Consider the following 26,429-nt stretch of genomic DNA (forward strand, 5'->3'; position numbering starts at 1 on the left):
GCAGGCTGGAGGAGAGAAGGCTGCAGGGAGACCTTCTGGTGGCCTTGGAGTGCTGGAAGGGCCCAGCAGAGAGCTGGGGCCAGAGCTGTGAGCAGGAGCTGCTGGGCCAGGCCAAGGGGGGATGGTTGGAAGGTGAGAGAGGAGCTTGAGAGTGGAGAGAAGGGAGAAATGTTTGGCAGTGAGGGTGGGGAGAGCCTGTGCCAGGCTGCCCAGAGAGCTGGGAGCTGCCCATGGCTGGCAGCAGTGCAGGGGAGGCTGTGTGGGGCTGTGAGCAGCCTGCTCTGGGTGGGGAGGTCCCTGCTGGCTGCAGGGTGGATGCCAGCTGGAGCAGAGGAATTGCCAGGGAAACTTTGTCCCTGTGAGGGTGCTGGAGGCCTGGAGCAGGCTACCTAGAGAGGTTGTGGAGCCTCTGGAGAGATTCCAAACCCACCTGGATGTGTTCCTGTGTGCCCTGCCCTGGGTTACCCTGCTCTGGCAGGGGATTGCTCTGGATGATCTCTGGGTCATGCCAACCCCTGACACGCTGGGATTGAGAATTCTCTGAAGGCTTTGAGTGTGTCCAAGTGAGCACAAGGCTGCTCAGCCCCCCAGCTCTGAGGTGTCAAGGACAGAGGACAGCTCTGAGGAGGTCTCAAGGACAGAGGACAGCTCTGAGGAGGCCTGAAGGAGTGAGGACAGGTCTGAGGTGTCAAGGAGAGAGGACAGCTCTGGGGAGCACTTCAGTTCCTTTGCCTTCTGCCAGCCCTGCCCTGGAGGAGCTGCTGGCAGCTGCAGCAGGCAGCCCAGGGGCTGTGCCAGGGCTGTTTGCCTGCTCACAGCAGGGTTCTGGACACAGCTTTGTCTCAGGGGCTGCTGCAGCTCAGCCAAGCACATCTCAGGTACAGTTTCAGCCTTGCTTAGAGCATTCAGGGAGGAGCTGCTGTGTCCTGCACACAGCTGCTGAGAGCAGAGCTGGTGTGGGCAGGAAGCTCCTGTGCTCCCCCAGAGCCCCCAACCTGACTGCTGTGTGCCCTGCAGGACACAGCCCCCTGCCAGCCTGGCTCTGCACGACCAAGGTGGTGATGCCACACACCTGTGGGCAAGGCCCTGCTGCTGCTGCTGCTGTGGCTGCTCTCTGCCTCTGAGTCCAGCCCCTGGCAGCCAGCTCCAGGAGGGAGGGGCCCAAAACTGAACGCAGGGTTCGAGGTGTGCCCTCCCCAGCACCCACTGCAGGGGGACAACCCCTGCTGGCCACACCACTGCTGATCCAGGTGCCCACCTGGGCACTGACCCCTGGCTGGTGCTGGTGACTGCAGCCCATTTGTTTGTCCCAGTGCTGCCAGGGCAGCTGAGGGCAGTGTGGGCAGAGCAGCCCTGGAGTTGTCCTGGGTGGATGCTCAGGGCCTTGTGCGGTGGCTGGGACCCCCCTGGGAGCTGGGGGAGGTGCGAGGGCTGGTGCTGAGGGACAGCTGCAAGGCTGCAGGCAGGAATCCTCCTCCCCTGTGCCCCTGCAGGCAGGGCAGAGCTGCCTGTGGCTCCGCTGGCTCCCGGCAGGGGGGTGCTGTGTGTGCCCTCTCCTGCTTCAGCCTGGGCAGAGCCACTCCGGCTGCTCTGGGGGCCCCTGGGGCCTCGTAGAGTCCTGACTAATGAAGTGGTGAGAGGAGCTGAAGGTGCCCCAGAGCCTGGCCAGAGCCTTGCTGCACGCAGAGCCCTGCGGCTGCGCTGCCTGTGCGCGGCGGGGGGGGGGGCTGCAGCCCCGGGGCTCGCCTGGGCAGCAGCAAAGCTGGGGTGGGAGGCAGCCGGGGGGGGGCTGCAGCCCCGGGGCTCGCCTGGGCAGCAGCAGAGCTGGGGTGGGAGGCAGCCGGGGGGGGGGCTGCAGCCCCGGGGCTCGCCTGGGCAGAAGCAGAGCTGGGGTGGGAGGCAGCCGGGGGGGGGTGCAGGGCAAGCTCTGCCGGGGAGCCAGAGCCCTGCCGGAGCTCTGAGCCGTGCTGGAGCCGGCAGAGAGCAAAAGCAGCAGGAGCTGCTGCTCCCCAGCACCCCCAGGGCCTTTCTGCTGGCCACTTTCAGCCACTCTGCCCCAGCCTGGAGCCTTCCTGGGGTGGCTGTGAGCCAAGTGCAGGACCCAGCCCTTGGCCTTGCTGAACCTCCTCCCATGGATCCAGCCAGGCCTGGCCAGTGATGGAGGGAGGGAACAGCTCCCAGGGCAGCCCTGCAGTGCCCTGTGGCAGCCCAGGGGAACAGAGTCCTTCCAGCTCCTGCAGCAGCTTGGGATGATCCTCAGAGCCTCTGCTTCTGCTCTGGGTTTCCCTTGGGCTGCTGCTTGCCCTGGCAGCTGAGCACAGAGAAGTCCTCCAGGGTGCTCTGCAGGTTTGATCTAGGCAGGGGCAGTGTTTGTGAGCTCAGGGGCACAGACTGCACCGGCCTGGGGGGCACCCTCAAGGCTCACCTTGCCCAAGCCCCCTGCAGGCAGCAGGGACCCCTCCTAGGAGATCAGGCTGCTGAGGGCCACATCAGGTCTGACCTTGAGTGTCTGCAGGGATGAGGCCTCAGCCCCCTCCCAGGGCAGCCTGTGCCAGGGTCTTGCCACCCTCAACCTGTGCCAGTCTCTCCCCACCCTCACTACAAAGAACTTCCTCACACCCAGCTTCAGTCTCCCCTCTGCTACTTCAAACCCATTCCTCCTTCTCCTGCCATTCCCAGCCCTTCTCAGTAGTCCCTCCCCAGCCTTCCTGCAGCCCCCTTCAGATCCTGCAAGGCCACTCCAAGCTCTCCTGGAAGCCTTCTCCTCTGCAGGCTGCACAGCCCCAACTCTCTCAGCCTGTGCTCAGAGCAGAGCTGCTGCAGCCCTCTCAGCATCCTGGTGGCCTCCTCTGCACTGGCTCCAACACTTCCATGTCCTGCCTGTGCTGGGGGCTCCAGAACTGCCCCCAGGACTGCAGGTGGGGTCTGAGGAGAGCAGAGCCAAGGGGCAGAATCCCCTCCCTTGCCCTGGCCACACTGCTCTGGCTGCAGCCCAGCACAGGGATGGCTGCTTGGGCTTCAGAGCTACTCCAGCAAAGTTCTTCACTGAGGTTTCTTGAGAAAGAATTAACCCAGAGGTCAGTGGGAGGGCAGGGCCTGGCATGAGCAGATGAGTGGAGAAGGGCCAGAAGTACCTGGCTGGTGCCAGTGGAGTTCAGCCTGGCCCTCTGCTAGGGTCTTTGCTTTTCATTCCAGTTGCTAAGGTGGGACAAGAGTGAGGGCAGGACATGAGTGAGAGCTGGACAAGAGTGAGGGCAGGACATGAGTGAGGGCAGGACATGAGTAAGGGCAGGACATGAGTGAGGGCAGGACATGAGTGAGGGCTGGACAAGAGTGAGGGCAGGACATGAGTGAGGGCTGGACAAGAGTGAGGGCAGGACATGAGTGAGGGCTGGACATGAGTGAGGGCAGGACATGAGTGAGGGCAGGACAAGAGTGAGGGCTGGACATGAGTGAGGGCAGGACATGAGTGAGGGCAGGACATGAGTGAGGGCAGGACAAGAGTGAGGGCTGGACATGAGTGAGGGCAGGACATGAGTGAGGGCAGGACATGAGTGAGGGCAGGACAAGAGTGAGGGCAGGACATGAGTGAGGGCTGGACATGAGTGAGGGCAGGACATGAGTGAGGGCAGGACAAGAGTGAGGGCAGGACATGAGTGAGGGCAGGACATGAGTGAGGGCAGGACATGAGTGAGGGCAGGACATGAGTGAGGGCAGGACAAGAGTGAGGGCAGGACATGAGTGAGGGCAGGACAAGAGTGAGGGCAGGACATGAGTGAGGGCAGGACAAGAGTGAGGGCAGGACATGAATGAGGGCAGGACATGAATGAGGGCAGGACATGAGTGAGGGCAGGACATGAGTGAGGGCAGGACATGAATGAGAGCTGGACAAGAGTGAGGGCAGGACAAGAGTGAGGGCAGGACATGAGTGAGGGCAGGACATGAGTGAGGGCTGGCAGAGCTCTGTGGGGCTCAGGCACTGAGCAGTGCCACAGCAGAGGACCTGCAGTGTGAAGCCAGGGGAGGTGTGGGGGAGGGCAGTGCTGGCAGTGCTGGCCAGGAGCCCTGGCACGGTGGTTCCAAGGCAGTGCTGCTCGGAGCTGCTCAGTGCTCACTGAGGCCTTGCTCACGAGGAGCAGGAGCAGGAGCAGGAGCAGGAGCAGGCAGGGCACAGGCTTGGGCCTGCTTCAGACACAAAGCACAGTGGGGGTGGTTCTGGCCTGCCCTCTGCCAAAGGATGCAGGAGGCATGGAGAGGCCTGGGGGGAGGACAGGAGTGCTCTGGAGTTGCCCAGGGAGGGAACCAGTGGGGACTGTGCTGTCTGGAAGAGGCATGACCAAGGGGTCCCAGGGCAAGCCTGTTACCACCCCAGGCACTGAGAGAGAGCAGATCAGAGAAGGGTAGGGGTTGGAAGGGACCTCCAGAGATCATCCAGGCCAACCCTCTGCCAGGGCAGGGCACCCAGGGCAGGGCACCCAGGGCAGGGCACCCAGGAACACGACCAGGTGGGGCATGAATGTCTGCAGAGAAGGAGGCTCCACAGCCTCTCTGGGCAGCCTGCTCCAGGCTCCAGCAGCCTCACAGCCAACAAGTTCCTCCTGATGTTCAGGTGGAGCTTCTATGCCCAGGTCTGTGCCCACTGCCTCTTCTCCTGTCACTGGGCAGTGGAGCTGGCAGGAGCTGGAGCTGCAGGGGCCAAGCAGTGGAGCTGGCAGGAGCTGGAGCTGCAGGGGCCAAGCAATGCAGCTGGCAGGAGCTGGAGCTGGAGGGGCCATGCAGTGCAGCTGGCAAGAGCTGGAGCTGCAGGGGCTGTGCAGTGCAGCTGGCAGGAGCTGGAGTTGCAGGGGCCAAGCAGTGGAGCTGGCAGGAGCTGGAGCTGCAGGGGCCAAACAGTGGAGCTGGCAGGAGCTGGAGCTGCAGGGGCTGTGCAGTGCAGCTGGCAGGAGCTGGAGCTGCAGGGGCCAAACAGTGGAGCTGGCAGGAGCTGGAGCTGCAGGGGCCGTGCAGTGCAGCTGGCAGGAGCTGGCTGAGCACTGCAGCAGGGGTTCGGTGCTGCAGCAGCCCTGTGGAGCTCAGTGCCCAAGGAGCCTGTGGCAAGCTGGTGCCCAGAGGAATGTGCCGTGGGGGCTGCAGAGCTCCCCGCAGGGGTGCTGGGCAGGTTGGCACCATCCCGGAGCCAGCTGTGGCTCTGCTCTGCTGCCTGCCCCCAGCTGCCGAGCCTGAGCTGCACACGGCGCTGCCCTGCCACTTGTGCTGCTGCCTGCCCTGCGCTGCCCTGCCCTGCCCTGCCCTGTGCTGCCCTGCCTTGCTCTGCTCTGTGCTGCCCTGCCCTGCGCTGCCCTGCCCTGCCCTGCCCTGCGCTGCGCTGCCCTGCCCTGCGCTGCGCTGCCCTGTGCTGCCCTGCCCTGCCCTGCCCTGCGCTGCCCTGCCCTGCCCTGCCCTGCCCTGCCCTGCCCTGCCCTGTTCTGCGCTGCCCTGCCCTGCCCTGTGCTGCCCTGCTCTGCCCTGCCCTGCGCTGCCCTGCCCTGTTCTGCGCTGCCCTGCCCTGCCCTGTGCTGCCCTGCCCTGCCCTGCCCTGCGCTGCCCTGCCCTGAGCTGCCCTGAGCTGCCCTGCGCTGCCCTGAGCTGCCCTGCGCTGCCCTGCCCTGCCCTGCCCTGAGCTGCCCTGCCCTGCCCTGCCCTGCGCTGCCCTGCCCTGAGCTGCCCTGAGCTGCCCTGCCCTGCCCTGCCCTGAGCTGCCCTGAGCTGCCTTGCGCTGCCCTGCCCTGCCCTGCCCTGCCCTGCCCTGCCCTGCCCTGCGCTGCCCTGCCCTGCCCTGAGCTGCCCTGCTCTGCCCTGCCCTGCCCTGCCCTGCCCTGCCCTGCCCTGCCCTGAGCTGCCCTGAGCTGCCCTGCCCTGCGCTGCTCTGCCCTGCCCTGTCCTGCCCTGCCCTGCGCTACCCTGCCCTGCCCTGCCCTGCCCTGCCCTGAGCTGCCCTGCCCTGCCCTGCCCTGCGCTACCCTGCCCTGAGCTGCCCTGCCCTGCCCTGCCCTGCCCTGCGCTGCCCTGCCCTGCCCTGAGCTGCCCTGCCCTGCCCTGCTCTGCCCTGCGCTGCCCTGCCCTGCGCTGCCCTGCCCTGCCCTGCCCTGCGCTGCCACACCTGAAGCAGTGCCCTCTGTGTGCCAGGCAAGTCCAAGACCAAGGAGAACAGGCAGTCCATCATCAACCCCGACTGGAACTTCGAGAAGATGGGCATCGGGGGCCTGGACAAGGAGTTCTCCGACATCTTCCGCAGGGCCTTCGCCTCCAGGGTCTTCCCCCCCGAGATCGTGGAGCAGATGGGTGAGTGGGGCCGGGGGGGTACAGGGCTTTGGGGCTGGCACTGCTGCGTCTCACCCAGCGCCCTGCTGGGGCTCTCCCTCGGCTGCTGCTGGCAGCTGAGCAGCCCCCAGGAAGCCTTCTCCTGGCTGCTGCTGCCCCTTGGATTTCCCACTCTGGGCAGGGGAGCAGCAGCACTGCCCCACGCTGCCTGGAGTGGCAGCTGGGGGGGCACAGGAGCTGCCTGGGAGCTGCCTTGGAGCTTCTCTGGAAGCTTCTCTTGGAGCTGCTCTGGGAGCTGCCTGGGAGCTGCCTGGGAGCTGCCTGGGAGCTGCCTTGGAGCTGCTCTGGGAGCTGCCTTGGAGCTTCTCTTGGAGCTGCTCTGGGAGCTGCTCTTGGAGCTGCTCTGGGAGCTGCCTGGGAGCTGCCTTGGAGCTGCTCTGGGAGCTGCCTTGAAGCTGCTCTGGGGGCTCAGATCCTCCCTGTTGTTTTGGGAGCTCCACTGGCTGACAGCAGCGAGACTGAGAGGTCCTGGGCCCTGTTCCTGACCTGCTGCCAAGGAGCTGTGTGGGAGCTCAGGGGAAGCTGTCACAGAGTCACAGTTTGGGTTGGAAGCTCCAACTCCCTCCCACCAGCACAGGTTGCTCAAGGCCTCATCCAGCCTGGTCCTGAACACCTCCAGGGAGGTTTTGGAGCACAGAATCACTGAATGTGATTGAAGAAAGAAGTTTCTCCTCATGCTGAGGTGGAACCTCCTGGGTGCCAGCTTGTACCCATTGTGCCTTGTCCTGTCACTGGGCACCACTAAACAGAGCCTGGCACCTTCCCCCAGCACCTTCCCCCTGGCACCCACCCCGCAGGTAGCTGCAGACACTGCTCAGGTCCCCTCTCAGCCTTCTCCTCTCCATGCTCAGCAGCCCCAGGGCTCAGCCTCTCCTCCCAGCAGAGCTGCTCAGGCTCCCCAGGCACCCCTGCAGCCTCCCCTGGGCTCTCTGCAGCAGGTCCCTGTCCCCCTCGGCCTGGGAAGCTGAAACTGGGCACAGCACTGCAGGTGTGGTCCTGGCAGGGCAGAGAAAAGCAGAGGGGGAGCAGAACCTCCCCAGCCCTGCTGGCCACCCTGAGCAAGCCCTGCAGGCTCAGCCCAGTCCCTGCTCCATGCTATTCCCTTTCTGCTCCCTATGGATCCATAGCTGAGGACCTTGGGGCTGCTCTCTGCAGCTCTGGGCAAGTCCTGCCTCTGCCCCTGCTGGAGAGGATCAGATCCTTGCAGGAGTTCAGTGTTTAGCTGCTCTGCAGAGGCAGTGAGGGCAGTGGGGCTGGCTGTGGAGAGGAAACCTGGTAGCCAGAGAGTGCTGTGCAGGGCCAGGAAGGCTCTGAAGCTGGCCTGGGGCTGCCAGTGGCCCCTGCTGGGCATTCTGCCTGTTGCTGCAGCTCTCAGACTGCCCCTGGCTGCTGTGCAGTCCCTGGCTGGGCCCATGGCTGAAGCAGGACTCAGGCTTTGGGAGGTCTCAGCAGTGCCCCGGGGCTGTGGTGAGAAATGTGTGCAGAGGGGGGAGGCAGTCAGAGCTGTTCTCGCCTGTGTGGCTTTGCCTCTTGCCCCTGCCTGGCTGGGAGCTGGCAGCAGCCTGGGCAGTCGTGTGCCAGGCTGGGGCTGCCCTCTCCTGCTGCTAGCAGGAGCTGACTGAACCTGACAGCAGCTCTGGACGGCAGCCTGCAGAGCTGCCTCTGCCGTGCAGGACCTGCAGCCCCACGGGGCTGTGGAGCCTCCCCCTCCGGAGGGGCTCAGACCCCACCTGGATGTGTTCCTGTGTGCCCTGCCCTGGCTGATGCTGCTCTGGCAGGGGCTTGGACTGGCATTCTGTGGCCCCTCTGGAGAAGGTCAGGAAGCCTCTGGAGGGGGCTGCGGGGGGAGGCTGTGCTGCTCGGGTGGTTCCTCTGCTTAATTGCTGTTGCTTCATCCAGGAAGAGAAAGGTTGTGTGAAGGGCCACAGGTATTCGGATCGCCCTGGGCCATGAATTCAAGGCGTGCCGCGGTGTCTGCAGGAGCACAGCTCGCCCTGCTGCTGCCTGCCCACGGGCAGGGCTGCACAAAGAGCCCTTCTCTGCCTCCGGAGAGAGCTCCCAGCCCTCTGAGTAACCCCGGGGCTGAGCAGCTCCTCTGAGATGGGGGAGAGCAACACTTTGACAGTCATTTCTCTGCCTTCGTTGGGACTTGCTCTGAACCATATTTCAGATGTGAAATGTCAGCCTGACAGCTGCTCACCTCTGGCTGTGATTTACTGGCAGAGGAGCAGCAGGAGTCTGCCTGCTCCCTGCTGCTCTGCTGCTCACCTCCTGCCCCCACGCTCCCAGCCTGCAGCTCCCAGGCCAAGTGCAAGAAGTGCTCCTGTCTGTGGCTGCAGGGAGGCTCTGCAGAGCCCTCAGAACTCACCTGGAGCCTGTGTGCTTCAGCTGCCTTCCAAGGAGCCACAGAAGGGTTGGAAGGCTGAGGGAGACCTCATTGCTCTCTGCAGCTCCCTGAGAGGAGGCTGCAGCCAGGGGGGGTTGGGCTCTGCTGCCTGGGGTCAGGGGATAGGAGAGGAAATGTCCTGAGGCTGTGCCAGGGGAGGGGGAGGTTGGAGAGGAGGAAAATGTCTTTGGTGCCAGAGTGGTGAGGGCCTGGCAGAGGCTGCCCAGGGAGGTGGTGCAGTGCCCACAGAGTGCGAGGGGGCTGGGTTGGAAGGCCCCTCCAGAGGTCAGAGTCCAAGCCCAGGCTGGAGCAGGTCTCCTGGCTCCATGCTGGCTCTACCTTGACCCAAAGATGTTCCTTCAGCCACTGAAGTCGTTCAAGGAGCCAAGAAATTCCCTGGAGGTGTCCAAGCCACCTGTGGGCATGGCACCTGGGGGCATGTTTGGTGCCCATGGTGGTGCTGGGCTGCAGGTTGGCCTGGAGGAGCCCTGCTGTGGCTCTCAGGCAGTGGCACAGTGTGGCAGAGTTGGTTCCACAGCTGAGTGCCAAGGCTCTGGCTCTGGGCTGTCCTCTCTGCTGTGCAGGCAGGAGGTGAAGGGATCAGAACAGGCTCCAGGCTGCTCTCCCTCTCCAGCATCCTTCCAGGCTGCCTCTGAGCCAGCTTTGGCTGGGTGGGACACTGAGATCCCAGCTCCCTGCTCTAGAAACACCTCCTCCTCTCCATGCAGCATTCTGGGGGTCTCAGCACCGTGTCCTGCCTGCGGCCGTGGCGCTTGGGGCTGTGGCTTGGTGGCCATGGTGGGGCTGGCTGGAGGAGCTTGGAGACCTTTTCCAACCCAGGCTCTGCTGTGCTTCCCTCTTGGAGTTGCTGTCACTGCCAGCCCAGCCTCGTTTGTCATTGCAGTGCCTAATGAAGTGCCACTTTGCAGGCCTGACCTTTGCTTGGGGCTCCATCCCTGGGAGCTGAGCACTCATCAGTGCTGCTCCTGAGCTGCTCCTGCCTGCTGTGACATTTGGGCTGTGCTGGGCAGATCAGCCAAGGGGAGATAACCTTAATCAACATTCCAGTGTGGAGCTGGGGATGCTGCTGGGCTGGGAGCTCTAACATTTGGGGGCTGTCATCACCTGCCCATTTCACAGGGGCCTGACACTTTCAGCTCAGCCAGGTGAGATCCCCCCCCCCCGACAGACCCTTGTGGCCCTTTGCCTCGGAGGGGAACTCATTGCTGTGCTCTCAGGAATGTTCTGCCACCTGGCTTGAGGCCCAGCTCTCAATGTTGCCCATTCAGGGGCAGGCAGAGCTTGCAGCAGGTGGGCAGTCATGGCCTTGGTGCTCAGATGGGGGGCAGCACACACAGCTCCAGTGCTCAGGGGCTCATCCAGCCTGGTCCTGAACACCTCCAGGGTGGTTGTGGAGCACAGAAGCACCCAACGTGATCTTTGATCACGTTGGGTGCTTCTGTGCTCCACAACCACCCTGGGAAACCTGTGCCAGGGTCTCACCACCCTCAACCTGTGCCAGTGTCTCACCACCCTCAGCCTGACCCTGCACAGCCCCAACTCTCTCAGTCTGTGCTCAGAGCAGAGCTGCTGCAGCCCTCTCAGCATCTTGGTGGCCTCCTCTGCACTGGCTCCAACACTTCCATGTCCTGCTTGTGCTGGGGGCTGCAGAGCTGCCCCCAGGGCTACAGGTGAGGTGTGAGGAGAGCAGAGCCAAGGGGCAGAATCCCCTCCCTTGCCCTGTGCCCACACTGCTCTGGCTGCAGCCCAGCACAGGGTTGTGTCTGGGCTGCACTCTCACTGCAGGCTCCTGTTGAGCTTTTCCTCACCCCAGACCCCCAGGTCCTGCTCCTCAGGGCTGCTCTCAGCCATTCCCCACCCAGCCTGGAGCTGTGCTTGGGATTGCACCCAGCCAGGTGCAGGACCTTCCACTTGGCCTCATTCAATGCCATGAGGTTGGCTTGGGCACACCTCTGCACCCTGCCCAGCTCCCTCTGGGTGGATCCCTGCCCTCTAGCAAGTCACCTGTGCCACACAGCTTGGTGCCATCTGCAGACTTGCTGAGGCTGCACTGATTGCTCTGTCCATGGAGCTGACAAAGCTGTTCAACAGCACTGACCCCTGAGGGAGCCACTTGGTCTGCAGGGGGACACTGTGCCCTTGCTCACCACTCTCTGCCTGCCACCATCCAGCCCATTCCTCACCCAGCGGTGCCCCACCCATCCAGGCTGTGTGTTGCCAGTTTGGTGCCCAGGATGTCCTGTGGGACAGAGCCAAAAGCCTTGCTCAGGTCCAGGTAGATGCTCTCAGCTGCCCTTCCCTTGTCCACTGTTGCTGTGACTTCACCATGAAAAGCCACTGCATGTGCCAGGCACCACTCAGCACCAGGCTGTGCCCTGCCACTGCCCATCCTGGGCCACCTGAAACCTTTCCCCATTTCAGCACATGCCTGAGCTCCTTCACCTCCCCTGGCACTAACTCTGGGTGGGCATGGAGGGTTCCTCTCTGGCTTCCCACTCCTGTGACTCTGTTCTGTGTGGATTGGATTGGACACACAGGTTGAAGGTGGTGAGACCTTGGCACAGGTTGAGGGTGGTGAGACCTTGGCACAGGTTGAGGGTGGTGAGAGCCTGGCCCAGATTTTCCAGGGAGGCTGTGGAGCACAGAAGCACCCAACGTGATCAAAGATCACGTTGGGTGCTTCTGTGCTCCACAACCTCCCTGGAGGTGCTCAGGACCAGGCTGTTCAGCCCCCAGGGCTGGCAGGAGGTGTCCCTGCCCACAGCAGGGTTGCTTTCTGGGCTGCACTCCCACTGCAGGCTCAGGCTGAGCCTTTCCCCAGCCCAGACCCCCAGGGCCTGTGCCTCAGGGCTCTGAGCTTTCCTAGGTTGCAGTGGCTTGGAAGGGACCCTCAGAGCTCCTCTTGTCTGACCCCCTGCGGGCAGCAGGGACACCTCCAGCTGGAGCAGGCTGCCCAAGGGCACAACGAGGCTGACCTCGAATGTCTGCAGGGATGGGGCCACAGCCACCATCTTGGGCAGCCTGTGCCAGTGTTTGACTACACTCAACCTGTGCCATTGTCTCACCACCCTCAACCTGTGCCAGTGTCTCACCACCCTCAACCTGTGCCAGTGTCTGGCTACCCTCAACCTGTGCCAGTGTTTCACCACCCTCAACCAGTGCCAGTGTCTGGCTACCCTCAACCTGTGCCATTGTCTCACCACCCTCAATCTGTACCAGTGTCTGGCTACCCTCAACCTGTGCCAGTGTTTGACTATACTCAACCTGTGCCATTGTCTCACCACTCTCAACCTGTGCCAGTGTCTGACCACCCTCAACCTGTACCAGTGTCTGGCTGCCCTCAATCTGTGCCTGTGTCTCACCACCCTTAACCTGTGCCAGTGTCTGACCTCCCTCAACCTGTGCCATTGTCTGACCACCCTCAACTTGCCAGTGTCTGGCTACCCTCAACCTGTGCCAGTGTCTCACTGCCCTCAACCTGTGCCAGTGTCTGACCACCCTCAACCTCCCAGTGTCTGACCACCCTTAACCTGTGCCAGTGTCTGGCTACCCTCAACCTGTGCCATTGTCTCACCACCCTCAATCTGTACCAGTGTCTCGCTGCCCTCAACCTGTGCCAGTGTCTGGCTACCCTCAACCTGTGCCAGTGTCTGGCTACCCTCAACCTCCCAGTGTCTGACCACCCTTAACCTGTGCCAGTGTCACCAGACCTTGTCAGTAGTCCCTCCCCAGCCCTCCCGTAGCCCTCTCCAGATCCTGGAGGGCCGCTGCAGGCTCTCCTGGAGGCCTGCCCGTGCCAGCTGCTGGCTGTGCCCGCAGGCTGCAAGCACGTGAAGGGCATCCTGCTGTACGGGCCCCCGGGCTGCGGCAAGACGCTGATGGCCAGGCAGATCGGCAGGATGCTGAACGCCAGGGAGCCCAAGGTGGTCAACGGCCCCGAGATCCTCAACAAGTACGTGGGGGAGTCCGAGGCCAACATCCGCAAGCTGTTCGCCGACGCCGAGGAGGAGCAGAGGCGGGTAAGGGGCGGGGCTGGGATGGGCTGGGCTGGGCAGGGATGGGCTGGGCAGGGATGGGCTGGGCTGGGCTGGGCTGGGCTGGGCTGGGATGGGCAGGGATGGGATGGGATGGGCTGGGCTGGGCTGGGATGGGATGGGCAGGGATGGGCTGGGATGGGATGGGCTGGGATGGGATGGGCTGGGATGGGATGGGATGGGATGGGATGGGCAGGGATGGGATGGGATGGGATGGGATGGGATGGGGTGGGATGGGATGGGATGGGATGGGATGGGCTGGGCAGGGATGGGATGGGATGGAATGGGCAGGGATGGGATGGGCTGGGCAGGGCAGGGATGGGCTGGGATGGGAAGGGCAGGGCTGGGATGGGATGGGATGGAATGGGATGGGATGGAATGGGATGGGCAGGGCAGGGCTGGGATGGGATGGGCTGGGATGGGCAGGGCAGGGATGGGATGGGATGGGATGGGCTGGGCAGGGCTGGGATGGGATGAGATGGGCTGGGCAGGGCTGGGATGGCATGGGCAGGGCAGGGCAGGGCTGGGATGGGATGGGATGGGATGGGATGGGATGGGCAGGGCAGGGATGGGCTGGGCAGGGCAGGCATGGGCAGGGATGGGATGGGCTGGGATGGGCAGGGCAGGCATGGGCAGGGATGGGATGGGATGGGATGGGATGGGATGGGATGGGATGGGCAGGGCAGGGCAGGGCTGGGCAGGGCAGGGCTGGGATGGGCTGAGATGGGCAGGGCAGGCATGGGATGGGATGGGCAGGGCAGGGCAGGGATGGGCTGGGCTGGGCAGGGCTGGGCTGGGCAGGGCTGGGATGGGCAGGGATGGGCTGGGATGGGCTGGGCAGGGCTGAGCTGGGCTGGGATGAGCAGGGCAGGCATGGGCAGGGCAGGGCAGGGCAGGGCTGGGCTGGGCTGGGCTGGGCAGGGCAGGCATGGGCAGGGCAGGGATGGGCAGGGCTGGGATGGGATTGGCAGGGCAGGGCTGGGCCGGGCAGGACTGGGCCGGGCAGGGCAGGGCTGGGCCGGGCAGGGCTGGGATGGGCAGGGCAGAGCTGGGCCGGGCAGGGCTGGGATGGGCTGGGCAGGGCCAGGCAGGGCCAGGCAGGGCTGGGCTGCAGGAGGGGCTGCCCGGGGATGGCTGTGTCAGAGCCATGCTGCCTGTGTTGGCAGTGAGGCACTGGGGGCGCTGGGCCAGAGGTGCTCTCTGAGCTCACCCAGCCCCAGCCAGCAGCTCGGCAGTGCTGTGGCTGCTGCACCACGGCCCCAGGGGCTCTGCAGCACCTCCAGGCCTGCTGAGCCCTGCACCGACCCAGGCAGCACTGCCTCAGCCTGCACTCATCTCCTGCCACCTACACTCAGTTTTCTCTGCTGTGGATCAGTAACTCCTGAGAGGTTTTCTGGTGAAGGAGTCCCGAGGTCAGGCCAGGCACAGTCCCACGCAGGGGGCACAGGACCACAGAATGAACCAGGCTGGAAAAGACCTCTGGGAGCACTGAGTCCAACCTAGCCCCTGGCACCTTCTGATGTGCTGACCTCTGGCACTGAGTGCCTCACCCAGATTCCTTTTACACACCTCCAGCCATGGGCACTCCACCACCTCCCTGGGCAGCCCATTCCAGTGCCAATCACTCTCTCTGACAACAACTTCCTCCTCACATCCAGCCTCAACCTGCCCTGGCACAGCTTGAGGCTGTGTCCCCTTCTTCTGGCCCTGGCTGCCTGGCAGCAGAGCCCAACCCCAGCTGGCTACAGCCTCCCTGCAGGCAGCTGCAGGCAGCAATGAGCTCTGCCCTGAGCCTCCTCTGCTGCAGGCTGCACCCCCCCAGCTCCCTCAGCCTCTCCTCACAGGGCTCTGCTCCAGACCCCTCCCCAGCCTTGCTGCCCTGCTCTGCAAGAGGCCCCCCTTAAGTCCTGCATCCAGCTCTGGAGCACTCAGCACAGGACAGACATGGACCTGTTGGAGCAGGTACAGAGGAGGGCCACAAAAATGGTCTCTGCAGAAGGCATCAGCAGAGGACAGCCCCTGCAGAGACCTGGCAGGGCACTGTGTGGCTTCAAGCCCTTTTGTGTCCTGAGCAGTCCTTAGCAGGAGCTAAGGGCTGGGGGCAAGAGGCTGGGGCCAGACTCTGCTCAGTGGTGCCCAGGGGCAGCACAAGGGCAGGGGCACAGACTGACACCCAGGAGGTTCCATCTGATCAGGAGGAGAAAGTTGTTTGGTGTGAGGCTGCTGGAGGCCTGAGCAGGCTGCCCAGAGAGGCTGTGGAGTCTCCTTCTCTGCAGAGCTTCCAACCCTCCCTGGGCACTCTGCTGCTGGGCAGGCTGCTGTGGGTGCCCTGCTGGAGCAGGGGTTGGAGTGGATGAGCTCCAGAGGCCTCTTCCAGCCCCCCTTGCTGGGGTTCTCTCTGCTATGACCCTTCCCATCACCAGCAGTGTTGAGCAGTGTCAGAGCTGTGGAGAAGCTGTGGCTGTGCAGCTGCCTGCCCTCTACACCACGCAGCTGCCACTGTGGCGCTGCCAGCAGCTGGGGCTGGGCCTGCTGGCAAACTGCCAGGTTAGAAAGGTCCCCAAAGGTTGCTGTTGTGAGGCTGCAGCCTGCAGAAGAGGAGGCTCTTTGCTGGTGTCTGGGGCAGGTGACCTTCCCCATGGGCTGCCCACAGAAGGTGGTTTAGAGGTGGAATGTGGAGGGAAAAGGCTTCATAGCAGGGGCACAAAATGTGTCCTGTTCTGTTCCAGCTGCAGCTGCCTCACCTCTGAGTGACCCTGGGGAGGAGCAGCTCTGGCCCCAGGCACCAGGGAGCTGCAGGGCTCCTCAGGTGCAGGACCAAGCTGGGCTGGCAGGGCCTGTGCTTGCTGCCTGGAGCACAGCTCAGAGGGGCCTTGGTCCACACCTGCCCTGCAGAGCACTGCCCCAGACTGTCACCACCACACACACAGCTCCAGCCCTGGGCTTCTGCTTGTCCTCTCCACCCTCGGTGCTCTTCCTTGAGCCATGACTTCTCTCACCCACCAGTGGCAGCTGTCAAGCCCCACACTGGCTAGGGCCAGCAGGACAGCAGCTTGCCAGCCTGCAGAGCTGGGTGACCCTGGCAAGGTGGTGCACAGCACAGGGTGGGCCTCAGCACTTGGAGCTGGCAGTGTGCTCTGGGTGCACTGCCAGCCCAGAAGGCAAACCCCAGCCTGGGCTGCACCCAAAGCTGTGTGAGGAGAGATGGAGAGAGGGGATCCTGCCCCTCTGCCCTGCCCTGCTCTGCCCTGCTCTGGGGAGACCTCACCTGCAGGGCTGGGGCCAGCTATGGGACCCCTAAGGCAGGAGAGCCCTGGAGCTGATGGAGTGGGTCCAGAGGAGGCCATGAGGCTGCTCAGAGGCTGGAGAACAGGCTCCAGAGTTGGGGCTGTTCACTGGAGAAATGAAGGCTCCAGGGACGCCTTAGGGCTGCTTGCCAGCAGCTGAAGGGGCTGGGGAGGGACTGTGCAGGAGGTGACAGGACAAGGACTGGCTGAGGCACTTAGTGCCATGGTCTGGTTGACTGGATAGGGCTGGGTGCTAGGTTGGACTGGCTGAGCTTGGAGCTCTCTTCCAACCTGGTTGATTCTATGATTCTGTGATTCTAAGGAGCAATGGTTTGGGACTGGAGCAGGGCAGAGTTAGGTTGGACATCAGGAGGGTAGGGAGACACTGGCACAGGCTGCCCTGGGCTGTGGTTGTGGCCTCATCTTGGAGCCATCCAAGCTGAGCCCTGCTGTGTCCCTGTGCAGCCTGCTCTGGCTGGAGCTGGCCAAGATGCCCTTGGGTGAGTCCCTTGCGAGGCAGTGCCAGCTGTGGTCGTGTAGCCGCCTGGTGGGGCAGTGGCTGCTGCCCCTGGCACTGCTGACAGGGCTCTGTGTCCCCAGCTGGGGGCCAACAGTGGGGTGCACATCATCATCTTCGACGAGATCGATGCCATCTGCAAGCAGCGCGGCAGCATGGCCGGCAGCACGGGCGTGCACGACACCGTGGTCAACCAGCTGCTCTCCAAGATCGACGGCGTGGAGCAGCTCAACAACATCCTGGTCATTGGTATGCGGCAGCCTGCCCCAGGGCAGCTCAGGGGGCAGGGTTTGGGCAGCTCAAAGGGCAGGGCTGGGGCAGCTCAAAGGGCAGGGTTAAGGCAGCTCAGAGGATAGGGCTGGGGCAGCTCAAAGGGCAGGGCTGGGACAGCTCAAAGGGCAGGGCTGGGACAGCTCAAAGGGCAGGGTTTGGGTAGCTGAAAGGGCAGGGTTAGGGCAGCTCAAAGGGCAGGGTTAGGGCAGTTCAAAGGGCAGGGTTAGAGGAGCTCAAGGGGCAGGGTTAAAGCAGCTCAAAGGGCAGGGTTAGAGGAGCTCAAGGGGCAGGGTTAAGGCAGCTCAAAGGGCAGGGTTAAAGCAGCTCAAAGGGCAGGGTTAAGGCAGCTCAAAGGGCAGGGTTAGGGCAGCTCAAAGGGCAGAGTTAGGGCAGCTGAAGGGACAGGGCTGGGGCAGCTCAAAGGGCAGGTTAGGGCAGCTCAAAGGGCAGGGTTTGGGTAGCTGAAAGGGCAGGGTTAGGGCAGCTCAAAGGGCAGGGTTAGGGCAGTTCAAAGGGCAGGGTTAGGGCAGTTCAAAGGGCAGGGTTAGAGGAGCTCAAGGGGCAGGGTTAAGGCAGCTCAAAGGGCAGGGTTAGGGCAGCTCAAAGGGCAGGGCTGGGGCAGCTCAAAGGGCAGGGTTGGGGCAGCTCAAAGGGCAGGGTTAGGGCAGCTCAAAGGGCAGGGCTGGGGCAGCTCAAAGGGCAGGGTTGGGGCAGCTCAAAGGGCAGGGTTGGGGCAGCTCAAAGGGCAGGGTTAGGGCAGCTCAGAGGGCAGGGTTAGGGCAGCTCAAAGGGCAGGGTTAGGGCAGCTCAAAGGGCAGGGCTGGGGCAGCTCAAGGGGCAGGGTTGGGGCAGCTTAAAGGGCAGGGCTGGGGCAGCTCAAAGGGCAGGGTTAGGGCAGCTCGGGGCAGGGCTGGGGTGGCTCAGAGGGCAGGGTTAGGGCAGCTCAAAGGGCAGGGTTGGGGCAGCTCGGGCAGGGCTGGGGTGGCTCAGAGAATAGGGCTGGGGCAGCTCAAAGGGCAGGGTTAAGGCAGCTCAAAGGGCAGGGTTGGGGCAGGTCAGAGGGCAGGGTTGGGGCAGCTCAAAGGGCAGGGTTAGAGCAGCTCAAGGGGCAGGGTTAGGGCAGCTCAGAGGGCAGGGTTTGGGCAGCTCAGAGGGCAGGGTTAGGGCAGCTCAAAGGGCAGGGTTAGGGCAGCTCAAAGGGCAGGGTTAGGGCAGCTCAAGGGGCAGGGTTAGGGCAGCTCAAAGGGCAGGGCTGGGGCAGCTCAGGGGGCAGGGCTGGGGCAGCTCAAAGGGCAGGGCTGGGGCAGCTCAAAGGGCAGGGTTAGGGCAGCTCAAGGACAGGGTTGGGGCAGCTCAAAGGGCAGGGCTGGGGCAGCTCAAAGGGCAGGGTTAGGGCAGCTCAAGGACAGGGTTAGGGCAGCTCAAAGGGCAAGGTTAGGGCAGCTCAAAGGGCAGGGTTAGGGCAGCTCAAAGGGCAGGGTTAGAGCAGCTCAAGGGGCAGGGTTAGGGCAGCTCAGAGGGCAGGGTTTGGGCAGCTCAAAGGGCAGGGTTTGGGTAGCTGAAAGGGCAGGGTTAGGGCAGCTCAAAGGGCAGGGTTAGGGCAGTTCAAAGGGCAGGGTTAGGGCAGTTCAAAGGGCAGGGTTAGAGGAGCTCAAAGGGCAGGGTTAAGGCAGCTCAAAGGGCAGGGTTAGGGCAGCTCAAAGGGCAGGGTTAGGGCAGCTCAAAGGGTAGGGCTGGGGCAGCTCAAAGGGCAGGGTTGGGGCAGCTCAAAGGGCAGGGTTAGGGCAGCTCAGAGGGCAGGGCTGGGGCAGCTCAAAGGGCAGGGTTAGGGCAGCTCAAAGGGCAGGGTTAGGGCAGCTCAAGGGGCAGGGTTGGGGCAGCTCAAAGGGCAGGGCTGGGGCAGCTCAAAGGGCAGGGCTGGGGCAGCTCGGGGCAGGGCTGGGGTGGCTCAGAGGGCAGGGTTAGGGCAGCTCAAAGGGCAGGGTTGGGGCAGCTCGGGCAGGGCTGGGGTGGCTCAGAGAATAGGGCTGGGGCAGCTCAAAGGGCAGGGTTAAGGCAACTCAAAGGGCAGGGTTGGGGCAGGTCAGAGGGCAGGGTTGGGGCAGCTCAAAGGGCAGGGTTAGAGCAGCTCAAGGGGCAGGGTTAGGGCAGCTCAGAGGGCAGGGTTTGGGCAGCTCAGAGGGCAGGGTTAGGGCAGCTCAAAGGGCAGGGTTGGGGCAGCTCGGGCAGGGCTGGGGTGGCTCAGAGAATAGGGCTGGGGCAGCTCAAAGGGCAGGGTTAAGGCAACTCAAAGGGCACGGTTGGGGCAGGTCAGAGGGCAGGGTTGGGGCAGCTCAAGGACAGGGTTGGGGCAACTTAAAGGGCAGGGTTAGGGCAGCTCAGAGGGCAGGTTTAAGGCAACTCAAAGGGCAGGGTTGGGGCAGGTCAGAGGGCAGGGTTGGGGCAGCTCAAAGGGCAAGGTTAGGGCAGCTCAAAGGGCAGGGTTAGAGCAGCTCAAGGGGCAGGGTTAGGGCAGCTCAGAGGGCAGGGTTTGGGCAGCTCAAAGGGCAGGGTTAGAGCAGCTCAAAGGGCAGGGTTGGGGCAGCTCAGAGGGCAGGGTTAGGGCAGCTCAAAGGGCAGGGTTGGGGCAGCTCAAGGGGCAGGGCTGGGGCAGCTCAAAGGGCAGGGTTGGGGCAGCTCAAAGGGCAGGGCTGGGGCAGCTCAAAGGGCAGGGTTGGGGCAGCTCAAAGGGCAGGGTTAGGGCAGCTCAAAGGGCAGGGTTGGGGCAGCTCATAGGGCAGGGCTGGGGCAGCTCAAAGGGCAGGGTTGGGGCAGCTCAAAGGGCAGGGCTGGGGCAGCTCAAAGGGCAGGGTTTGGGCAGCTCAAGGGGCAGGGTTGGGGCAGCTCAAAGGGCAGGGTTGGGGCAGCTCATAGGGCAGGGCTGGGGCAGCTCAAGGGGCAGGGTTGGGGCAGCTCAAAGGGTTCCTCCCAGCCTCACCTCTCTGCTCTCTGCTCTCTGCTGCTGTGCTGGAGCTGTTCAGGCCAAGGCAGGCTGCAGGGCAGGAGTCAGCAGGTGTGAAGGGGGGGGGCAGAGCCTGGAGCAGCTCTGTGAGGAGCAAAGGCTGAGCCCTGGGGTTGAGAGCCTGCAGAGAGCAGCCCCAGAGGGCAGCTGAGCAGTGCTCTGCAGGAGCTAAGGGCTGAGGGCAAGAAGCTGGGGCCAGACTCTGCTCAGTGGTGCCCAGGGGCATGCCAAGGGTCAGTGGGCACAGACTGGAGCCCAAGAGGTTCCATCTGATCAGGAGGAGAAAGTTGTTTGGTGTGAGGCTGCTGGAGGCTTGCAGCAGGCTGCCCAGAGAGGTTGTTTGCAGAACTTCCAACCCCCCCCTGGGCATTGTGCCCCTGGGCAAGCTGCTGTGGGTGCCCTGCTTTGGCAGGGGCTCGGCTGGATGAGCTCCAGAGGTCCCTCCAAGCCCCCATGCTGAGGTGCTCTGCTCTTGCCCTTCCCACCATGGAGCTGCTTTCTCACCAGCCCCTTGCTGGGTTTCTGTGGTGTTGCTGCCTTCAGCCCTTTCCTCCTCCAGCTGTCACTCACAGCTGTGCCCCAGGCTGGCAGTGCCCAGGGCAGTGGGTGTCCTGTGCTGGCATGGGCAGCAGTGAGGCCTCTCTGCCCTGACCCTGCCACGGGGCTTGGCTCTTGCCATGCTCCTGCAGAGCTCTGAGCTGCTCTCTTGGGCCTCTCTGAGGGATCTCAGCTCTGGGGCTGCACTCAGCAGTTGGAGGCCTGCTTGGGAAGCTCAGGTGATGCTGATTTCCTCTTTCCCTTTGGATTCAGGAATGACCAACAGACCTGACCTGATTGATGAGGCTCTGCTGAGACCTGGGAGGCTGGAGGTGAAGATGGAGATTGGTAAGCATCCAGCCTCAGCTCAGCACCAGTCACTGCTGCCCTGCCAGCACTCCAGCAGGGTGCCAGAGGGGCTCAGCTTCCTGCAGCCCCCCCCAGACTGTGGCATGGAAGGTTCAGATGGACCCTCTGAGCAGGCATTGCCTGATGCCAGCTTCTGCCCAGAAGAGTGGAGAGGCATTGGCAGGCAGGGCCTGGGAGCAGCTTTGGGACCCTTACTCCTAGAGGGGCATTGAGAGGCTGTGAAGTAGGTCCAGAGGAGGGCAACAAAGGTCTGGAAGGGTCTGGAGAACAGGGCTGGGAGAAGCAGCTGAGGGAGCTGGGGGTGCTCAGCCTGGAGGAGGCTGGGGGCAGAGCTCATTGCTCTCTGCAGCTCCCTGAGAGGAGGCTGCAGCCAGCTGGGGGTTGGGGCTCTGCTCCCAAGGAACAAGAGGAGATGGCCTCAGATTGCCCCAGGGGAGGTTCAGGCTGGCCATGAGGAGCAGTTTCTTCCCCAGAGGGCTGTGAAGGCCTGGCCCAGGCTGCCCAGGGCAGTGGTGCTGAGGGCCGTGGGTTGGTGCTGCCCTGGGGCACTGCTGCCTTAGGGTTGGCCTGGATGACCTTCAAGAGCTTTCCCAACCCAAATGGTTCTGCAGTGCCCAGAAGGGACACCTGAGACAGGAGCATGCATTGGGTGGGGCATGGTCAGAGCCAGGCTGGCACCAGTGGTGGAGGCAAGTGGCACTGTGGCACTGGCAGCTCCTGTGGCAGACACAACCTTGGCAAACCAGCACAGCTGCAAGGAGCTGAAGGAAAGATGCAACCAAGCAGGCTGGGGAAGTGGAGCCACAGGGACTGCCACCCCTGGGCACCCTCATACCTGGCAACTGGCACCAACTGCCTGCCAGTGACTGCTGCTGGGCACACAGGAGATGCTCCTGCAGCCCCTGCAGAGGAGATGCTCCTGCAGAGATGCTCCTGCAGAGGAGATGCTCCTGCAGAGGAGATGCTCCTGCAGCCCCTGCAGAGGAGATGCTCCTGCAGAGATGCTCCTGCAGAGGAGATGCTCCTGCAGCCCCTGCAGAGGAGATGCTCCTGCAGAGATGCTCCTGCAGAGGAGATGCTCCTGCAGCCCCTGCAGAGAGGCTCCTGCTGCTCCTGCAGAGGAGATACTCCTGCAGAGATGCTCCTGCAGAGGAGATACTCCTGCAGAGATGCTCCTGCAGCCCCCTGCAGAGGAGATGCTCCTGCAGAGGAGATGCTCCTGCAGAGATGCTCCTGCAGCCCCTGCAGAGGAGATGCTCCTGCAGCTGCTGTGCCTGCAGCTGTAGCTGCCGAGAGCTGCTGCTGAGAGCATTGCAGGAGCTGAGCAAGGCCCCCCTGGAGGTGTGGTGAGGCCTGAGCACTGCAGGGTCCCTTCAGGGTGCCCTTTCCCACCCCCCAGTCAGTGCCCACTGTCAGAGCCCCGAGGGCAGCCCCAGGAGCACCATGTTCAGGTTGAGTGGTGCCAGCGGCCAGGGCAGGCCTTGGCTCCTCCTCACCTGCATGGCAAGGTGGTTGAGGGTGGTGAGAACCTGGCACAGGTTGAGGGTGTGAGAGCCTGGCACAGGTTGAGGGTGGTGAGAGCCTGGCACAGGTTGAGGGTGGTGAGAGCCTGGCACAGGTTTCCCAGGGAGGTTGTGGAGCACAGAAGCACCCAACGTGATCAAAGATCACGTTGGGTGCTTCTGTGCTCCACAACCTCCCTGAAGGTGCTCAGGACCAGGCTGGCTGAGTCCTTGAGCACCCATGGGAGGTGTCCCTGCCCATGGCAGGGTGGTTGGCACTGCCTGAGCTTCGAGGTCCCTTCCAACCCAACGCCTTCTGCGTGCTCAGAGCCCAAAGCGCTGCCACATACTGGACGAATGAACTGGCCACAGTGAGAAAGAGCCTTTGGGGAAGGGGCTGGGGGGAGAGAGAAAGACCTGGGGGGAGAGGGAAGGGCCTGGCCCCCATCCTGAGGCCTGCTGCCTGCCCCCCCCAGGGCTGCCAGACGAGAAGGGTCGGTTCCAGATCCTGCACATCCACACGGTGCGCATGAGGGAGCACCAGCTGCTGGCTGAGGACGTGGACATCGCTGAGCTGGCTGTGGAGACCAAGAACTTCAGTGGGGCTGAGCTGGAGGGGCTGGTCCGGGCTGCCCAGTCCACTGCCATGAACAGGCACATCAAGGTCAGTGCCAGGGCAGTGCCAGGGAGGATGCTTGGTGGCTGCAGGTTGCCTCTTGGATGCTTCCGCGTGGGTGGGGGCAGCTCAGCCTGCCTGAGGAGGTGGCACTGGTGTGGGCACCACCTTCTCACCATGCTGCTGTGTGCTCCTGGTGGGGGCTGTGCTGTGGCACGTAAGGAGGTGCTGCTGCTGTGCTCAGCACTGGTTAGGGCATCCTGGGCTGGCTCAGGAGCAGTGTGGGCAGCAGGAGCAGGGCATCCTTCAGCTCTGTGCTCAGCACTGCTCAGGCCACCCCTTGAGTGCTGTGTCCAGTTCTGGGCTCCTCCATTGCAGAGAGCTGTTGAGGTGCTGGAAGGTGCCCAGAGCAGGGCAGCAAGGCTGGGGAGGGGCCTGGAGCACAGCCCTGTGAGGAGAGGCTGAGGGAGCTGGGGGGGTGCAGCCTGCAGCAGAGGAGGCTCAGGGCAGAGCTCATTGCTGCCTGCAGCTGCCTGCAGGGAGGCTGTAGCCAGCTGGGGTTGGGCTCTGCTGCCAGGCAGCCAGGGCCAGAAGAAGGGGACACAGCCTCAAGCTGTGCCAGGGCAGGTTGAGGCTGGATGCTAGGAGGAAGTTGTTGTCAGAGAGAGTGATTGGCACTGGAATGGGCTGCCCAGGGAGGTGGTGCAGTGCCCATGGCTGGAGGTGTTCCAGAGGAGGCTGCATGAGGCACTTGGTGCCAGGGGTCAGTGAATCAGAAGCTGCTGGGGGTAGGTTGGACTCAGTGATCCCAGAGGTCTTTCCAGCCCAGTCCATGCTGTGAGTGTGGCTCTGGGGCCCTGTGGCTGGAGCCCTGTGTGGTTCACACACACAATCTGCACACAGCTGTTTGCAGCCCTGCACAGGTTAGAAGTGAAGCAGAAGTTCAGAGCCCTGCCCAGCAGCAGAAGCTGCCCAGGAGGCTCCCAGTTCACTCCTCTCTCTTTGGCTTTTCCCAGCCCTCCCTTACCCCAGAGACATCACCTGCAGGGGCAGATGCCAGACAGGAGTTAGAAGAGTGATTGCTCTGCCCTGGGGAGACCTGCTCTTGAGCACTGCCTTCAGCTGGGGGCTCCCCAGGTGCAGAGGGACAGGAACTGCTGGAGAGAGCCCAAGGGAGAGCTGTGAGGATAAGGAGGGGACTGGAACTGCCTGGTGAGGAGAGGCTGAGGGCCCTGGGGCTGAGAGTCTGGAGAGGAGAAGCCTGAGAGGGGATTGGATCAATGTCTGTAACTGTCTGAGGCTGGGGGTCAGGATGGGTGGGACAGGCTCTGGGGGTCAGGAGGGGGGGACAGACTCTGGGGGTCAGGAGGGGGGGACAGGCTCTGCTCACTGCTCCCTGGGCTAGGACAAGCAGCAGTGGATGGAAGCTGCAGCACAGGAGGTTCCAGCTCAGCACAAGGAGAACTTCTTGCCTGTGAGGGTCCCAGAGCCTGGCACAGGCTGCCCAGAGAGGTTGTGGAGTCTCCTGTGGAGCCTTCCCAGGCCTGTCTGGATGTGTTCTGTGTGCCCTGAGCTAGCCTGGATGGTGCTGCTCTGGCAGGGGTTGGGCAGGATGAGCTCTGTGGGTCCCTCCCAACCCTGACGTCTGTGAGCTGTGAGCCTCCAGGTCAGGGGTTAGGAGCAGACAGATTCGTTTGAGCTGTGCAGGTCCAGGCAGGGGAATCAGTGGGGCCGGTGGCAGGCAGAGGCTGCCTGCCTGCCTGTCTGCCTGCCTGCCTGCCTGCCTGCCTGTCTGCCTGCCTGCCTGCCTGCCTGCCTGCCTGCCTGCCTGTCTGCCTGCCTGTCTGCCTGCCTGCCTGTCTGCCTGTCTGCCTGTCTGCCTGCCTGCCTGTCTGCCAGCCTGCCTGCCTGTCTGCCTGCCTGTCTGCCTGCCTGCCTGCCTGTCTGCCTGCCTGCCTGTCTGCCTGCCTGCCTGCCTGTCTGCCAGCCTGCCTGCCTGTCTGCCTGCCTGTCTGCCTGCCTGCCTGCCTGTCTGCCTGCCTGCCTGCCTGCCTGCCTGTCTGCCTGCCTGCCTGTCTGCCTGCCTGTCTGCCTGTCTGCCTGCCTGTCTGCCTGCCTGTCTGCCTGCCTGCCTGCCTGTCTGCCTGCCTGCCTGCCTGCCTGTCTGCCTGTCTGCCTGCCTGTCTGCCTGCCTGTCTGCCTGCCAGCCTGCCTGCCTGTCTGCCTGTCTGTCTGCCTGTCTGCCTGCCTGTCTGCCTGCCAGCCTGCCTGCCTGCCTGTCTGCCTGTCTGCCTGCCTGCCTGCCTGCCTGCCTGTCTGCCTGCCTGCCAGCCTGCCTGTCTGCCTGCCTGCTGCTGCTGCTGCTGCTGCTGCTGCTGCTGCCCCCCTCGGTGTCGCTGCTGTTCCCTGTCGCCGCCCAGGGGCTGATGCCTCCCGTTCAAGTGCTCCACTTAGCCTGAGGCCAGCCCAGCTGCGGCAGCTCAGCCTGCCTTGGGAGGGGGCACTCCTGTGGGCACCACCTTCTCGCCCTGCTTGGGCATGCTCCTGGTGGTGCCTGTGCCAAGGCACGGCAGGAGGTGGTGGTGGCAGCCAGCAGGGCCTGACAGAGGGCAGGTCCTGCCCCATGGACCTGGTGGCCATCTGCAGCAGCAGGGTTAGAGCTCTGCTGGCCCTGGGGAGAGCAGCTGAGGGCATCCCTGTCTTGGGCAAGGCTTCTGGCACTGCCCTGCAGGACACCCTTGTCCCAGGGTGGAGGGGCCTGGGCCTGGTGGCTAAGGACCTGGCTGCCTGTGCCCAGCAGCTGCTGGCAGTGCAGGGCAGTGCCAGGTGGAGTCCCTCGGGCTCTGTCCTGGGCCTGGTGCAGGAGCAGAGCTGTCAGCAGCAGGGGCAGTGGTTGCTGCTGGCACCAGGCTGCTGCCCTGGGCTCCCCTGAGGGCAGAGAGGGCATCCAGGAGGAGCTTGGCAGGCTCAAGAAGTGGCCTAAGGCAGCTGAGTGCTGGCTGCAGCCAGAGCAGAGAGGGCAGAGGGCAGGAGAGGGCATTGTGCCCCTTGGCTCTGCCCAGACCTCACCTCCAGTCCTGCCTCCAGCTCTGCTGGCCCCAGCAGAAGCACTCAGAGATGCTCCAGGGGCTGGAGCAGCTCTGCTGTGGGCACAGGCTGAGGGAGCTGGGGGAGGAGAAGGCTCCAGGGGGACCTCAGAGCTGCTGCCAGTGCCTGGAGGGAGCCTGCAGGGAGGCTGCAGAGAGACTTTGGCTGAGGGGGTCTGAGCCAGGCCCAGGGGAATGGTTTGGAGCTGAGGCAGAGCAGGCTGAGAGTGGAGCTGAGGAGGAAGCTCTGCAGTGTGAGGGTGGTGAGAGCCTGGCACAGGCTGCCCAGGGAGGCTGTGGCTGCCTCCTGCCTGGGGGTGTTCAGGGCCAGGCTGGGTGAGGCCTGGGGCAGCCAAGTGTAGCTGAGAGCTGCCCCTGGGCACGGGGGGGAGGTTGGAGGAGCTGAGCTCTGAGCTCCCTTCCAGCCTGAGCCATTCCAG

The 26,429-nt window shown here is 63.7% G+C and overlaps 1 protein-coding gene across 3 annotated transcripts in view; it reads left to right on the plus strand.

Annotated features, from left to right (window-relative positions):
• The window catches only part of NSF (N-ethylmaleimide sensitive factor, vesicle fusing ATPase), an 85,746-nt gene that overhangs the window by 35,211 nt on the left and 24,106 nt on the right, over nucleotides 1-26,429 (plus strand). For all 3 annotated transcript variants that reach the window (XM_064174568.1, XM_064174566.1, XM_064174567.1), the window contains exons 8-12: nucleotides 6,166-6,321; nucleotides 12,587-12,786; nucleotides 16,689-16,854; nucleotides 20,690-20,764; nucleotides 22,764-22,951. In XM_064174568.1, coding sequence (XP_064030638.1) covers nucleotides 6,166-6,321; nucleotides 12,587-12,786; nucleotides 16,689-16,854; nucleotides 20,690-20,764; nucleotides 22,764-22,951 — 785 coding nt within the window. The remainder of the gene's footprint in view (nucleotides 1-6,165; nucleotides 6,322-12,586; nucleotides 12,787-16,688; nucleotides 16,855-20,689; nucleotides 20,765-22,763; nucleotides 22,952-26,429) is intronic.

Source organism: Pogoniulus pusillus, chromosome 40 (genome assembly GCF_015220805.1).
Source record: "Pogoniulus pusillus isolate bPogPus1 chromosome 40, bPogPus1.pri, whole genome shotgun sequence".
NCBI lineage: Eukaryota > Metazoa > Chordata > Aves > Piciformes > Lybiidae > Pogoniulus > Pogoniulus pusillus.